Here is a 16,426-nt window from a genome sequence, read left to right as displayed (position 1 = left end):
CTTTTCTCTTCAATCGGATTCTGCACTATCACTGCCTTCTGTTTGCCTGATCAAAAGACATCTTTAGAGGTAATAAAAAAAAAAAAAAAAAAGCCTCTTCAACGTGACATTAAAGGCTGCTGTTTTCCAGTGAAATGTACTGGCCAGATGCCTCGTTGTGTCCCATTTTGTTGACTTTTGTTTCGCGAGTGTCAGGTTCAGCCTGGATACGGTCTGACACACTTTTAAAGCAGACCATCCCTGCCCTGGCACGGCGGCGCTCCCTCCCCGGCGCTGCCCTGGGCACCGCGCACACGGAACCGCATGCGGAGATTACAGGACTGCAACAAAATGAAGTTTCTAGTTTTAAACGTGTTGGCAACGGCGGAAAGGATGGAGGCTGACAGGCTCGGCGTGACACACCTCAGGAACTACGCCGATCCCTCCAGCTCCCGCGTACAAAGAAGTACAAACTACAGCCCCTGTCTCTTCCGCACCAAGGTGCTGCTCCCCCCCTTCCGCCGCCCACCCCCCCGCCCCAAACCCCAAAACCCCGGAGGCAGCCACCCGGGGTGTTTAAATCTGCAGCGGGGCTGGAGAAACGGCTCCCCCCGCGGCAATGCTTCCCGGCGGGTTAACCCCTCCCCTGCCGTGCCCGCGGCACCCCTGCGCCGGCAGCGAGGGCCGGCGCGGGGAGGCGGAGGGTGTTACCTGCGGAGCGCCGGGGTGCCTGCTGCTTTCTCCGCGGCATGCTGCCGCCGCCTCGCCGCCCGCCGCCGCCGCCGCCGCCGCAGAGTTTCCGCGCAGGACTCCTCTTCCGATCCCCCTCTTTTCATGCAGAAACAAACACACACGCACACACCCGCGCACACACACACAAATAAAAAAATAAAATGGGGGGGGGGGGGGGGGAGGAAGGAGGGAGGGAGGGAGGGTGGGAGGGAGGGAGGGGGAGGAAGGAGAAAAGAAAGCGGATTCAACTTCTAATTCCGCCTAGGAAGAGCGAGAGGGAGGGTGGGGAGGAATGGGAGAGAGGGAGAGGAGGAGGGGGGGGAGGAAGGAGAAAAAGTTTGGTCGGGTTCTCCTCTCGCCCGGTCCGCGTCCCCCCCCCGGTCAGCTCCCGGCGCGGCGAGCGGGGTGCGCGGGGCGGGGGGGAAGGTGGGGTGTGGGATGAGGCAAGCCACAGACTGGTGGTGACAGGGATGCCAATTTCCGCCGCCACTCCAAAAACTTGCTTAGGAAATGTTTTCATTTACAAGGTTAATTTTCCTCCCTCTCTCTCTCTCACACACTCTCTCTCTTTTTCTCTCTCTTTTAAGTTCCTTATAAGACAAAGCTCTTCAGTCCTCTCGGCAGCAGCAGCAGCAGGAAAGATGCCAGTGGAGATGTGCAAAATAAATAAGATTTGATCAGTTCAATCTGTAGCCCAAATCCATTATCTTTCTTTCGTTCCTTTTTTTTTTTTCTCCTCCTTTTCCTCTCTCCCCTTCTCCCCCTCCTTTCCTTAATCACTTCTTCGTCTTCTTCTCCTCCTTCTTCGCGGTGGAGAGCCGAGCAAGCGGCGGCGATGAGACGGTAAATTCAGTCACTCCCCCCCTCTCAGGCTTTCTCCGAGATCAAAGAGTCTCAAAGCGCAACTTTCTCGCTCGCGCGCTGGCTGGCTTGTTTCAGGCTCGTGGATTTGTGTGTTGTTGTTGCTGTTGTTGTTGTGGGGTTTTTTGTTTGTTTGGTTTTTTATTGCGTTGATAATAGTTTGTTCATTGTGCAAAAATCGAGGTCGATCCAGTCTCTCCTTCTCCTCCCAGCACTTAGTCTAAGAGCAAGAAAGCAAATAATAAAAAGGAGTAAAGACCCCATACATACATATACACCGGATGGGAAATGTCAGTCACTCCTCCACCTTCCAAACAGTCACAGATCAAACAGTGTCACCACCGGAGAGGACTACTTTTCTCTCTTGCTCTCCCTTTTTTGTCCTCCACAAATCGAAGCTTCTTCTGATACTAAATATAACGCAAACACATTTTTTTTATCATGGATTATTTTTTTTTGGCTGATCTTGATCTGCAACAGAAGAAGAAGAAGAAAAAAAACCAACACACACACAAAAAAATTGCCAAAACCAAGAAAACCCCGGAGAATGTGTGCAAAGAGGGAGGGGGGTGGAGGAAGAAAAGACATTCACTGAGTGGGACAGATTAACGTGAACTGTCCCCCCCCCAAACTCCTGGGAGAGAAAGAGATCCACTCTCCCTCTGTTCTCTTTTCACTGAAATATAACACACATTCGGATCCCAGGGCTCTCAGACAGTCTCAACTGATAGACAGACACATCGAGCTGCTTTTCCTGCTTCAGTTTGTTACTCCTCCTCCTCTTGCCCACGTCACCCTGACAATTACAAATAGGTCTCACACAAACCCATACCTGTCAATCTTTTTAATTGCTTTGTTTTCATTTTTTTCCTTTCCCAGAGCTAAACAATATGACAAAAAAAGAAGTCTTAATACAGCGCGGCATAAAAGATTCCTCATGTGAGACACGCGTTGAGGGGGTTGTTATTATAATCCACTTGCTAAAGTGCTGTGCAAGACGCATGTGCTGATTTAACTTCAGCAGAGGTCTTGTTCCAGCAAACTTGGGGGGGGGGGGGGGGAAGCAGGAGATGATACCTCGCCGTGGCACACGTCTAACCGGCACTGAATTAAAAATGATTTGTGGGAGATTACAGTTCATCCTTACTTTAAAATACCAACAGATTGCAGAGCAAGAACTGCAGCATATGAAACATGCTGCTAATAGATTTTGCACAGTATGTGTCTGGGGATTTATATAATGTTAACTGCAAGAACAGAAGGGTTCGCTTTCTTTTTTAAGTCAAGAAAGCAAATAAAAACTACCCAGTTGATTCCTAAAGGAAAACACTCAAAACTGCAATTTTGATCTCTTTCGCACAGAAGGGCATTTATTCTTTTTTGGGTTTAACTATTAATACCGCACAATTAAGCAATGAGCTGTTTACACCGGCAGGATGGAGTTAATTCTAGGAATTACACGTGAGCTCCTCCGACATCGGTGCAACATCTCTATTACGTTACCTCCCTCCCTCCACGCAGTTGTACCGAGTTGGGATTGGCGGCTATATCACAACATTTACTTTGGTCCTTTGACCCAGTTGATTTCGTGCGCAGACTCGCTCACCCCAACGGTTCGGTGTTGGTTCCCCCCGGCAAGGAGGAAAAAAAAAAAAGGGGGGTGTGGGGTGTGTTCTGACAGTGCCAGGGAGTGGGGGGAACCCCGCGACCCCAACAAAGTGACAGCAGCCCGTTAACCTTCCCCTCCTCTAAGGGGGGCGGCCCGTGCGGGTGTCCCGGCGGCGGGAAGAGCTTTGCCTTTTTAAATGCCCACCCACGCCACGCGTGGAGCCCGCGCCTCAGCCGCCTCAACGGCCGCAACCGCCGCCGTGCGCGCCCCGGCCCCGCGCCGCGCCCGCGCGCGGCTGCTAACGTCTCGGGGTTGATTCGTACCACCTTGCGAGGAAGTGAACGTTTCGCACGGAAGGGGCGGAGCCTCTGCCCGCAGGCAGCGGCTCCTCGGCGGCGGCTAATAACAACATTACGAAGATTAGCTGCAACTTCTCTCCACTTCTCTAACCTTATCGATCTGATAATTTATCGTGCTTTCTTCCTACTTTTTTTTTTTTTTGGTAGAAAGATAACCTCTTTTTGTAAACTAAAGAATGGGGCGGCGGGGGGGGGGGGGGGATCCGAGGCGTTTCTCTCTCTCTTTCCCCCCCCCTCGTTTTTTAAATCCCCTAGTTAGAGGCAGCGTGCAAATTAAAAGCAACCTTTAGGAGAAAATCCAGGTTTCCGTACATCTGCCTCACTGGCAGAAAGAGCGCGACCCGAGTTGCCGCTGGGGCGGTGGCGGGCAGAGGCAGGCAGTGCCCGTGTGTGTGTGGTGAGGCGGGTCAGGCGCCGCCGCGGGCGGGGACGGCGGGCTTGCGGGACGGACGGCAGCGGGAGCGGGCCAGCCTTGCTCCTCGGTAACGCTAGCGGCGGCAGAAGACGACCGGCTGCAGGGGACCATCTTGCCGCTGCTCCTCTGGCGGCGTTTCCGTGTGGCGGAGGGGCTGGCTGGGTGGGGAGGACGGAGGCAGGCTGCAGCTTGCTGCACAGGGCTCTATTTACATACACAAATAGCTGCGTGTGGAGAGTTTCTCCTGCCGGCTCGGTGGCGGCGGGTCCTGCGAGCTGCCTGGAGAATCCGGAGCCGGAGCTCTCCCGAGCCGGGGGAGGGGGAAGAGGAGAGCCGAGGCAGGGCATGAGTTTTAGCGCAAAAAGCGGCGCTTTGCTGAGCTCCCGGGCAGCGCGGTGCTGGTGGCGGCAGCAGCCGTCCTGCGCCGCGGCGGGTCCCGCCTGGTCTTACTTCGGTGGCAGCCGGCCGCGGCCCATCCTGGACATGTCCTACTCCCGTCACTTTCTGGATTTCCAGGGCTCGTCCATCCCCAGCTCCATGAAGAAGCTGGTGGTGACTAAGCTGAGCCAAAACTTCAGGGAGGCGGTTACCCTGCGGCAGGACTCGCCGGTGCCACTCCCAGGAGACGGAGACCTCCTTGTCAGGAACAGGTGAGCGCCCGGCCGGCCCCCCCCCGCGCCCCGGCCCCGGCGCGGCCCCCTCCGACTTCCCGCACCCTGTGGCCTGCTCCCTCACACATGCTCCCTCGCTTTGGAGATGGGCTCCAAAGTTGTACCAGCTGCCATCTGGCGACTGTTAATTTAATTTTATTGTTGTTTTGGACGGCTGGTGCCACAGTCGGGTCGCCCCATCCACGTGTGTGTGGGTGACACTTTCTCCTTCTCCTTTTCCTCGGTGGGTGTGGGTGTGTGTGCGCACGCTGCTGCTGGCGTACGCCTTGCCTGAAGGAAGGAGAAACACCTCAGGGCCCCTGTGCCAAGGCGGGGAAGAGGCAGGTTTTACGTTCGGTGAGCGCTGAGGAGGGAGCGAGGCGCCGGGAAGCGCTTCCAGAGTCACTCACAGGTCCCTGCCCGGGCTTGTTACACGCACGTAAGTCCCCGGGGCGTGTGCCCCCGTCGTACCCACGCAGCTCTCTGAGGGACGCGAATGCATAGCTGCGTGCCCCCGGCGTCGTGGTCTGCATGCGAGCCCGCACCAGCCGCTCTCCCCGCACGCCTTTTCCCTTGCCCGGGCCCGGCGCTAACCCTCGGCCAGCCGTGACGCACCGGGCAGGCAGAGGGCTGGGGCCCGCCGCGCTGCCAGCCCCGGCCGCCGCGGCACCACCCCCGCCTCTGCGCGCCAAAAGCGGGTGGCGGGGAGGGGGCAGGGCAGCGGCCCGGCCCGCAGCGCCGCGGCCGCGCTCGGCGGGACGCGAGTCCGCAGGCGTTGGCGGCTTTTAGAGTGGAGCCGGGTCGGGTGGAGAGTGTGGAGGTGACATTTTGCTTAACATAATACGTCGTAAATCGTGCGCCAGCGCTAGGACTGCGCGTCCGGCGCGGTGACCGGCTCTCCATGAAATGAAGGCTGAGGACAAAACGTGCCTCCCCCCAGCTGTCTCTGTGTTCTCGGTGGCTCCTTCCTAGACGTTGTCGTTCCTTAAGCTAGGTAGGCCCTGTAAAGTTCAGAGATTTCTCAGCCCACGAGGAGAAGCTGAAACTCTGGGAAGTTCGGAGGAGCAGACTGCGTGGCTAGCACAGAAGAAAGCAGCACTCTCAGGTTCTTGTTAAGCAAGGGAACTGTAGTAACACATAGTTTTCCATGCTCTCCGTTGGAGCTTAAAGGTGTTAAGAAGCACTAAGCTGGCTTGAGAACAATGCTAGAAGTTCTATGAAGGCAGCGTGTGACTATGTGTATGGCATGTGTGTGTATATGTATTCTCTACAGTGTGTCCATATGTAACACAAATAGGGAGTAAAGAAGGGGTAAGGAGGAAGATGAACAGGGGCTCCTCCAGGAGCTGACAAGAAGGCCTCTGTGGCACTTTAATCTGACGCTGACATCTCCCACTAGGATTTCTGAGACCAAAATTCCCTCCAAACCTCAAAGTCTAAACCACTGTTGCTGCATCCACTAATGACCATGAAACGGTAATGGCATGAAACAGCCATCAGGCTGGAGTTAAATTCCTTTTCGTGGAAGAGGTCAAAAGACGTGAGATACATGTAGCGAATCTTTGCTTGGGTAATGCAAGGCAGAGTGACATCCTTGTTTCTCAACTCCCCTCCCCCCCCCCCCAGCCCCTCCTGTGAATTAAAAAAAATTATTAATTTCTGATACAGCTTCCAGTGTAACTCTCCCTCTCTCCCGCACCTCCCTCCCTTTGCTGGGTGGGCTCCCTGGGTGCTAGGGGGACGTGCACACCTCATGGTAAAAGGGTTGAGGCACAGAGCTCATACCAGACTAAAGGCAGAAGCTGGTCCACAGATTCAGGCAGGCAATTACTGGGTTTTAACACATCAGCTTATTGCACACATGTTCCTGGCCAGACACACATGCACAAGTGGGGCTGGAAGGGAGGGAGAGGTGAGTGATGAAGTTTAGATTTAGAGTTCATACGTTTTGTATTATTTGTGGCATTTCTCCTCTATTTATTATTTTCTGGGGAGTATCACAGAAGACATGGGATCATGTTACTGAAAAACGTTCTCTATATAGGAGCTGCAGCAGGAAGCGAATTCTGAATGTTTTCCCCTCTCTTGTCACTCTGGGGAAGCATTTTCCCATCCCGAAAGTATAAGTCTCTGGCTCTATTTATTTTTTTATTTTTTTTTAAATAATCCCTAAATACAACTATACATTTTCTAATAGGTGGAAATATACAATTAAAAACAAAACAATAAAGGACTTGAGTTCCAAGAGTGCATTTGCAGATTTGTTCATTTTAGTCCCAGTCACGCCCATGAATAGTATTAATTGCTTTGAGCTTTTCATGCAAGACAATCCTCATCCACCACAATAAAATCTGGTTTTGGATTTAGGGGAATGGGAAATTAAAATATGTTGAGTCCTGTATGGATAGATATTTTAAAATAAAGTGCACTTAAAGGGAACTTTCTTTTCCTCTTTCTTTTCCTTTAGACAACTAAGCCAGTAACTGTTATTTCCACTTTTTTACAAAGAAAAAAATAATCTATCCTTTATTTGGAAATCCTTCAAAACTAGAAATTGATTTAAAGCAACTTTTTTTCTACTTTGGTTCTGTGTAGGAAAGGAGAAAGGGAAACGATGAATTAAAAATCCTTGTCAAAGCCATTTAAGCTTCGTATGCCCGTTTCTCCTGGGTTGGGGGGGGGGGGGGGGGCAAGGTTCCTCCGCTTTATTGCAGGAGAAGGACCCAAAGACTATGAAGATTTGGTCCTTCTTAAAGTTGTTGGAGGATTTTTGAGATTTTCTTGAGGAGGTGATACATTTCATTTCCAAAATACCTGTAAGGATTTACTGTTGGTCTGGAAGATGGGATCAAAGTTTATGGAAAAGGGAGTAAGGGGGGTTGAGAAAGTTTTTTTGAACCAAGGGACTAATGGATCACAGTGGGAAAAGTGGAGGACCATTCCTGCTGAGTGTTTGGTCTAAATAATGTTTTTTCTTGCATAGTACTGGTTTGGATGACTTTGTTTTGTCTGTGTTTAAGGCTGTGGTGCTGGTTTTCAGTGTCTCGTGCTTTGTTGTGGTACGAAAAGCAGCATTTCCTCCCCTCGGCGGTGTCCTCCTGTTTTCTGTAATAAACAATACGAGGGGGTTCAACACTGTTGAGTATAAATAAAACGGGTGACTCAATGTGTGTAATTATTTTGGGAAAAACAAATCTCTAGCTTTTTTTTTCCTCTCAGGTTCACATCTTGAGATGTTGAAGGAGCAAGCCTCAGTTAGAAACAGCTAGATTAAATAATACTTTTTAAGTAAGAAAGTAAACCAAGAAAATATAGAAGATCTGGAAGGGGTCTTAAAACCCACCCCCCACCCCCCCAAATAATTGTTACTTCCGTGCTCTCCTTTTCTCAGTCTCAGAAGTTAGTAAACTGATCTTCAACTTGCAAATCGTACCTATTCCTACTTTTCAAAGCAAAATAATCTAAGAATCTGCGGGCACATCCTACTGCCTCCCTTCTGTCAGCTGGAATGACAAGGCAAATTAGACAATATGTTTTTACCTAGGCGCTGAGTACGAGTGTTTTAATGTGCGAGGAATCTAGGAGACTAAACAACCTCCAAAAAAAAAAAAAAAAAGCGCCCGTACAACGCGAACAGGAGTTTTGAGTTTGCACACAATAAAAAGGGAGTTTGAAAAAATTAGGGGGGGCTGGGGGGGTGGGGTGGGCTGGGCGGCAGGCAGGCTCTATTGATTAATAATGATGAGCACAGGAGCCCGGGGAGAACCATTTCCCGTGGCCCAGCAGCCCCGCAGAGACGGGGAGGGAGCGGGCCCGTGTGCACGCGTGTCGGTGCCAGCCCCTGCCCCCGGCCTGCCTGCCCCTCGCCCAGGGCAGAGCTCCGCCCGCCCGCGGGCAGGGCCGGGGCGCCCCGCTTCTCCTGCCCGGCCCCGGCCCAGCGCCGCGGAGCGCCCCGCACCTTGCCCGGGGCGGCGGGGCGGCGGCCGGCCAGCACCAACTTGTGCGCCGCGGCCCCTGCAGCCGCACGCACGAGTTGCGGTGCGGCCCGGGCGGGGAAGGACTCGGGTCCTGCGGGTCCAGAACAAAAGCAACGGTGCGTGTGCCGGAGCGCTGCTTGGCAGGCGTCTGGCCCGCTGCACGACTTGCCCCTTCCCTGCATGCAAAGTTTTTGTCCTCAGACGGTTATTTACCTGCCTTTGTGCTCTCCCCGCTGCAGTGCAGCGCTGAGAAGGGGAAACTCCTAGAGGGAGGGAGGGAAGGAGGGAGACGGCGACTTGTTCCCATTACCGCTGCTCTGCCTGCCTTTCTCTTGGGTGCGCTGCCCCAGCCAGGGGCACGGCTGCTCCGCACCGTGCGCAAGCAGATGCGCGCCGGTAGCGTCGGGAGGGGGGCGCAGCCCAGCGGGGAGCGAGGACCTGCCTTTCGGGTTGGGGCCGGAGGCTGGTGCGGGGTCCGAGTGAGCGCCCGGGGGCTGCCCTGACAGCCACCGAGAGCCCCCAGTCGGGCGAGGGAACGAGACCGGGGAGGGGGGAGCACCGCTCCCCACCGTCCTCCCAGCTCCCTGCCGCAGAAGTTGGGGTGTAAAGGCAGGAGGAGGTGAGTGCAGCACCGGCACGTCTCGCCTCGGCGCTCCGAGCCCATGGCCCTGGCGCCCGAGGGACACGGCTTGCCTCGGAAGCTGCTGCTCCGTTACCAATTTTTATACATCTTTTAGCAGTACGGCATGCGAGTTACCTTAAAGCAGGGTAATAGAGGATTTTTTGTACCTACGAACAAGACGTAGGCATTTTTAGTTGCGGCTGAGCAGTGAATTAAAGGCAGAATTAAAAAGCGCAACAGTCACTTTTGCCTCTTTTATGCATGGATATGTTTATGTGTACGAGTCTTTATATATATAGCACATTACACTGGAGAAAGTTTGAAGCTCCCCATCTATAAAGAATGAAGCGAATCAAAGTGAGCAAAGCGGTTTTGGTTCTCCTTTCTCTGTGTGCAAGCAATTTAGAACTATACATACACATGATCTGAGCCTGACTGCAACAATTAAAAGAGCACTGTTTGCATACTTCTGCAGCTTTTCAATGGTATGAAGTACACCTTTCAGGTTGTCACTTCCACACACAGAAGCAATCCTGGTGTTTTTTGTTGCGTCTTTCCTTTTTACGTTTTCCAGGTAACATATTCTTCCCCGGTCTCTCATACCTTGCCTGTATAGAGATATTGTTATGGTTTGGTTTGTTTTGTTTGTTGTTTTTTTTTTTAAAAAAAGTGTTACTAAAATATTCTTTGCATTTCAAGTAGATCATAACTTTCTTTTAGGCATTATCTCTTAGTGTTTAATCAAGTTGTGAGAATGTCTCTGTCTTTTTCTTAAAAAAAAAATTGGCATCCATTTTCACCTGTTAGAGGTCAGTAGGACTTGATGCTCAGTCTTAGAATTTTAGTCCTTCTGTGCAAGGTTGTTTTGATGTGTTGCAAGTAATTTATATAAAGAAAATGTTTTAACGTTGACATTAGCTACATCAAAAGGCAAATTTGCTGTAGTGACTCCATCAATTAAAAAGTACTTGCCTACAGTAACACGACCTTGCAAATGACATCGATAGTTAATATGATCATTAGTCATTAACAGTATTATTATATTAAAAAATGTAAATTTGTTGCCAGAATCCACATATTTACCGCTTTGCACGTTTTACTCTGGTGTTTCCACATTTCGTATAAAGTGGTCAATTAATTTTCATCCTTTAATCTTTTACAGAATTATTTTTAGTTAGCTTAGTTTGGTCAAATGGACCTGAGGAAAAGACAAGTTTTTGGGTTTAGGGGTTTTTTTTTAGCAAATTTATCTTTCATTCTACAGTAACAGAATGTGAACTACAAAAGTGTGATGGAAGTAGTCTCTGGAGTGTACTCATTATTCAAATATACCAATAATCAGAAAAAGTCTTGTGCTTGTCCCACAAATTTAAATTGAAGGTTTCTCATATGACAAAGACTTGGTAAGGAATAATCTCGTTAATGTATTTTTGTTTTCTTCTAGATTTGTCGGCATTAATGCATCTGACATAAACTACTCAGCTGGTCGATATGACACATCAGTTAAACCCCCATTTGATATAGGTTTTGAAGGTGTTGGTGATGTGGTAGCATTAGGACTCAGTGCTAGTGCTGATTTTACAGTGGGTCAAGCTGTGGCCTATGTGAAAGCAGGTTCTTTTGCTGAATACACAGTTGTGCCTGCCAAACAAGCGGTACCTCTACCCTCTGTGAAACCTGAGTTTCTTGCTTTAATGGTAAGTGGCACTACTGCATACATCAGTTTGAAAGAGCTGGGAGACCTGTCTGAAGGCAAGAAGGTTCTGGTGACAGCAGCGGCTGGAGGAACGGGCCAGTTCGCTGTGCAGCTTGCAAAGAAGGCAAAATGCCATGTAATTGGAACCTGCTCCAGTGATGAAAAGGGTGGTTTTCTGAAATCCATTGGCTGTGACCATACGATCAACTATAAAACTGAAAATGTTGAATCTGTTCTTAGGAAGGACTACCCTGAAGGTATGGATGTAGTATATGAATCTGTTGGGGGAAAGATGTTTGACTTGGCTCTTAACTCCTTGGCTACCAAAGGGCGTCTGATAGTTATTGGGTTTATCGCTGGCTACCAAAACCCTACTGGCCTCCAGCCCATTAAAGCAGAGTTACTGCCAGCAAAACTGTTGAAGAAGTCCGCCAGCATCCGGGGTTTCTTCTTGAACCATTACCTTTCTGAATACAAAATGGCTCTGCAGCACTTGCTCAAGATGTATGAAAGAGGAGACCTGGTTTGTGAGGTGGATTTTGGAGACCTGTCTCCGGAGGGCAAGTTCACTGGCTTGGAGTCTGTATTCCGTGCTGTAGATTACATGTACATGGGGAAAAACATTGGAAAAATTGTAGTTGAATTACCTCACTCTGTCAACAGTAAGCTGTAAAAACAGAACAATGATATAAATCAGAAGAGAGAAAATGGGCACTTTATGCCACAGAATTACTAGAAACAATTTCTTTTTTTAAAGCTTAGTAATGGATATTATGTTAAAAAACAGCATCAAGGTGTTAATAAAAGTTTTTGTGTGATTTTTTTTTTTTTAATTTTCTTAAAAGTGCTTAAATCGGTGGCTGTAGCACAGACTTAATGGACCTGTGTTTGATTCTGTCGCTTAGGCTAGTGTGAGACAAGAACATTGTTCTTGACAGAATAAGCCTTGATGCAAAAGCAGATTTAGTCTGTCAGACTGGTTTGATAAGACTTTATATGTAGTTCAGCTCAGATAAAAAATATTATTTCAGCAATATTGATTCCCCGATTTAAAAATAAAATTGTTAGAACAAGACTAAGTAAAGAGTTGTATCTTGCAGTTGTTGTATTAATCGCTTGAAGTTTCTGGAAAAAATTATGCTCTTGATTTTTTTTGTCACAAACACGATAATCATAATTCAGTTGCATCGTGGATCATAGTAATATTCCTTGACTGTTTACACAAGGAAATTTATCCTCCAATTCTGACATGTCAGTAATATTAAGAAAAGCAACTTGACTTTTTTTTTTAATTATGTCTTTCATAAGTATAAACAACTGCTCAATTTTCTTTTAAATCTTTCACTGCAAGTTGCAACATAATCTCATTTTCTTGCCTTTTCATTTGCTACTGTTACTGTTTACTGTGGGGTCTCCTCTTTAGTCAGTGTTACAAGATTATTGGAGTGGGGTTTTGAGCCATGTTCACCAGTGTTCAGGTCCTGTATATTTTTTTTAAGATTTAATAAATTTAAAAAAGTGATTTCAATATTTGTGGAATTTATTCATATTGTTATGGTTCTTGCTATGTCCTTTGTAGATAATCTCCATGTTGTAGAGTTCTTTGATGATTCTTGATGCGATTTTCCATAATCAGGCTGCTACTTCTAGTATTACCAAATATTGCTTCTGCAGAAGCCCTTTTACAAACAGCAAGGCTATTTTAAATCTACAGTCAGAGTAGCTCGTACACTTACTGACGCTCAGCCATAGATCATCTAGTGGGTTCAGTTAAAAGGTTTTGTAAAGTTTTGAAAATTCTTCCTCACTTAATAGATATTATTAACAGTACATACAGTGGGAATTCCAGCTAGAAGTGTAATATTTTCCAGAACAATAAAATACTTTAAACCATGCTTGCTCTACATCTTTTTTCCATAGCAAACGTTTAAGATCTTAAAGGCCGATTTTGCCACATCTTTTGAAATTACAGACATTTGTGTGCAGTTGGAGAAATGGAAATTTCCTAAGATCATACACCTAATAATAAACGTAATGATAGACTGATAATGTCTAGGGGTTGAAGGAAAAAGTCCAGAGTAAACTTAATTTTGGGGCATTATTCAGGACTGACTGCATACAACATTTTTAAAAGTAACGTAGGAAAAACTTAAGAGTTTACTCAGTAGTACATGCAATAGAAAAAGTATTTTTAACTTTGATTTAACTCATTCTTGTAGTAGGGTTTTGGGGTTTTTTTTCAGTGCATGTATCATTAGCATCCCAAAGAATTGTGTGCAGCAAAGAACTGTCCCTGTTTTGGACTGTGTCTGACTACTGGGTTTAGTCCCACTTTGGAGGATGTGGGGGAAAGGTGGAATGGCTTGAGTCTCTCTTACCATTTCTTTTTTACTCAAGTTGAGCATCAAACCACTGTGATTTTTGTTTTCACCAAGATATGCTGTTAGAAACATACTTCCTCTTTCTCCTCTATTACAAATATTGTGGTGTTTTGCATAATTACTAAAGTATATTGCCTTTTCAACTGGATGCTAGAAAGATGCAAACACTTAAGGACCCTACAAGGTCAGAGCATACAAAGTTCTCACTGTTCTTCCTAGGCACATGGTTTCTTTTCTTGTTCAGAGATAAGGTGGTGCCCTTGGTCAATAAATGCATCTTTTAAAAAAGGCTGCTTGTGATGTACTAGGGCAAAATCAAAATAAAAATAATACAGTTGTTTACCATGTGATAAGTGCAGAAGAGTTGCATGGGTAACAATTTTTCAAATTAAGTTCCTGCAGTCAAATGCCAAATCCCATCCAAGTGGCCTGATTTTCAGTGGTGTTGATCACTGTCAGTCCAACAGATTTAGGTGTTTCTGAGGCACTGAATTCCAAATGTTTTTGTTGTAAAAATTTCTTCCTGTAACAGGATTCTGTTTGGACATACAGCATTCTGCATTCTTCTTAATATTTTACTTCATATATAACACGGAGTAATGCGACTGCCCCAGGAACCTTTGGAAGGTTCACATTATATATGTATTCAGATATGACATTTTGTTGGTTTTAATTTTGGCTTCAGGCATATTATTTAGCACTTCCGTACTGTATACAATGTTAATAAAAGTTTAAATTTGTTATATGCAGAACTTGTATGGCCAGTGTACTAAATTCATAGCCCTTTTGGGCTTGTGCTTTCATCAAATGCCTATATTAAGGTAAAGGGGTAACTCAGTATACACATGATTGCTCTTCCATGAATGAATCCAGAACAAAGAAGTAATTTTTGTTTTTAAAGATACAACTTCTATCATTTAGACTGCTGAGAGAGAGCATTATCGATGGGGGAGCTGGTAAAAAGTATTTCTGAAACACGCAGATAAGGCTTTTCTTCTGCCAAGAGTCATGGTAATTTTTGGTTTGCAGGGGGAAAAAAAAGCCAACTTCTCCTCTTCATTTAAAAGTATATTCTGCAAACTTACAGCTATAGGAGCAGGGCTGACTTTGAATAAGCAAGCTATGATGGATTTAAATAATGTTTAAATATTAGATGGATAGGAAAATGTATGTGGCATGCACACACTGAGAGGTTTAAATGATGATAGGACACTGAACATACAAGGAAAAGAAATACTGTAGAGTCACAGCAAGGGATTAATAACAATACACTTAATATGCTTGCAAAAAAGGTGTATTAAAAGCTGTGTGCACAGTGGGGACTTAAATGATTAAAAATAATAATACATTTGCCTTGGAAGTACTAAGTATTCTATATGTAGAGAGCAGGGATTTAAATAATAATACTATTAATAATAGCAGCTCATGGAGATGTGGTTGCTAGCACTACATCCTAATTTTACCTTTCTAAATGAATTTGCTACAGAGGAATCTAGCATTGTTTGCTGAGGCTAATAACAGAATTTCCCTTTCCTACACACATATGCTTCCATGGAAAAACAACAAAGAACTAGATGAAGAGCTAGCTTTTTTCCTGAGTCTGTCACATGTGTGCATACGCACGCGCACACGGACACACACATACTCACTCTCTCCTGGCCTGCAACCCTCAGCACATTTTACAGATATGCTTCCTACTTAATTGCTATGCTGGAATCTCCTAATACCTTTTTGAATTAAGTTAGATATCTACCAAGCGATAGTTTGCGATATATGTGCACTTGTACACATGCGTGTATGTGCGTGTGTGTATATCTATAAAAAAAATATGAATAACTGCTGTGTCACGTAAAGACAAATAATTACAGTCTCTCAAGGAAAAGTTTGCAGTAGTGTTTGCAGATATTATATATATTCCTACTTCTGTCTGAGGAGTAAAGAAATTTCTCTGCTGAATAGCTGTTAGTATCTGTTTTACAAGATTTACTCATTTTCAGGTACCTAATGTAGCTGCTAGCATGCATGCACGACAATACAATTTATATGGTAAATGGAACCAAATAATGGCTTCACTGAATGTTATGGCTGCACTGAAGGGAAATGTCACGGTAAATAGCTGCCAAATTATGGATCATGCCGAAGTGTCACAACTGCACTAAAGACAAATAGCACTAGAGGCTATTGCCACTGTGACGCTTTTGAGTTATGAAGAAGAGGAGCAGCCTGATGTGAGCCTCTTTGTGTCCTCATTATAGCAAAGGGTTACTGGTGCAGTGTACAAGAAAACCTAGTCCTACGTGGTGGCTAGTTATTAATCTGTTCTTTTCGAATCTAACAGCTGTAGCAAGCCAGAAAATCTTTTCCTTGCTTTATGAATACATACACACACACACAAACAAAGAAAAACGTGCAGGTTTTATGAATGTAAATGTGTACGGGAAATGACTGGTAATGGAAAAATGTTGTAATAAAATAATCTAATCAAAGAATATTATTAAATTTAATATCATATGTGTCTGAAAGCTTTAGTTGCTTCTTATGCAGATAGATGTGTGAAATATAAGCAATAATGCACTTTCTGTCTTTGTAAAGACTTGAGTAGTAAGGACATTACCAACTAAATTGCTTCTTCTAAACTGAAGTGTGTCCCGGTTTCTTTCATTTTAATGGGAGGGTAATAAAGATGAAAGACTAACATTTTAACTGATGGATCCCTTAAGCTACAGAATCGAAATTTATTGTATTTTGAGGGAATATGCTAAATCCTGAAATGTGGAAAGAAGCAGGGAAATCCCAGGTAAAATAAAAGCAAAGTAACTTTTATATATATATATATATATATATGACATAGTTTTATGAATGGAAAGCTATATACTGCTCTTAAGATGAGAAAACAATTTTGGTCTCTCTTTGGGGCAAAAAAAAGAAGGAGGGGAGATATTTGGAGGGAGAAAAAAAAAGATTTGAAAATGGAGGGCCATTGCTCAGCAAGCAGCCTCTTCTTTCTAGGATCACTTTTCAAACCTTGCCTGCAGTATTCACGGAAGTGAGTTTGATGCTCTGCACACTATTGTACACACCACAAACGCACCATCCATAATACAGCACAATTGTCAGTTGCTGTTTTGCAGAGGGACTAGGGCTG

General features: G+C 46.1%; 2 protein-coding genes across 2 annotated transcripts in view; one reads left to right on the top strand and one right to left on the bottom strand.

Moving 5' to 3' along the window:
- The window catches only part of TSHZ1 (teashirt zinc finger homeobox 1), a 54,165-nt gene extending 53,276 nt beyond the window's left edge, over positions 1 to 889 (bottom strand). Inside the window, exon 1 of the mRNA XM_055703620.1 lies at positions 691 to 889. Within this exon, the coding sequence (XP_055559595.1) occupies positions 691 to 730 (40 nt within the window). The 5' untranslated portion in view covers positions 731 to 889. The remainder of the gene's footprint in view (positions 1 to 690) is intronic.
- A 2,651-nt stretch (positions 890 to 3,540) lies between these two features.
- Positions 3,541 to 12,795, top strand: PTGR3 (prostaglandin reductase 3). Its single transcript, XM_014287234.3, has 2 exons — positions 3,541 to 4,605; positions 10,649 to 12,795. The coding sequence occupies exons 1-2, from the start codon at positions 4,301 to 4,303 to the stop codon at positions 11,571 to 11,573; spliced, it is 1,230 nt and encodes a 409-aa protein (XP_014142709.2). The 5' UTR covers positions 3,541 to 4,300; the 3' UTR covers positions 11,574 to 12,795.
- The last annotated feature ends 3,631 nt before the right edge of the window (positions 12,796 to 16,426 follow it).

The sequence above is a fragment of the Falco cherrug genome, chromosome 3 (assembly GCF_023634085.1).
Source record: "Falco cherrug isolate bFalChe1 chromosome 3, bFalChe1.pri, whole genome shotgun sequence".
Classification (NCBI taxonomy): domain Eukaryota; kingdom Metazoa; phylum Chordata; class Aves; order Falconiformes; family Falconidae; genus Falco; species Falco cherrug.
Note: the sequence above shows the minus strand (reverse complement) of the source record. Positions and strands in the feature narration are given on the sequence as shown.

Coding starts and splice junctions, on each gene's coding strand:
- PTGR3 (XM_014287234.3), top strand. CDS start 4,301: ATGAGTTTTAGCGCAAAAAGCGGCGCTTTGCTGAGCTCCCGGGCAGCG. Junction 4,606..10,648: donor GACCTCCTTGTCAGGAACAG/GTGAGCGCCCGG, acceptor GTTTTCTTCTAG/ATTTGTCGGCATTAATGCAT.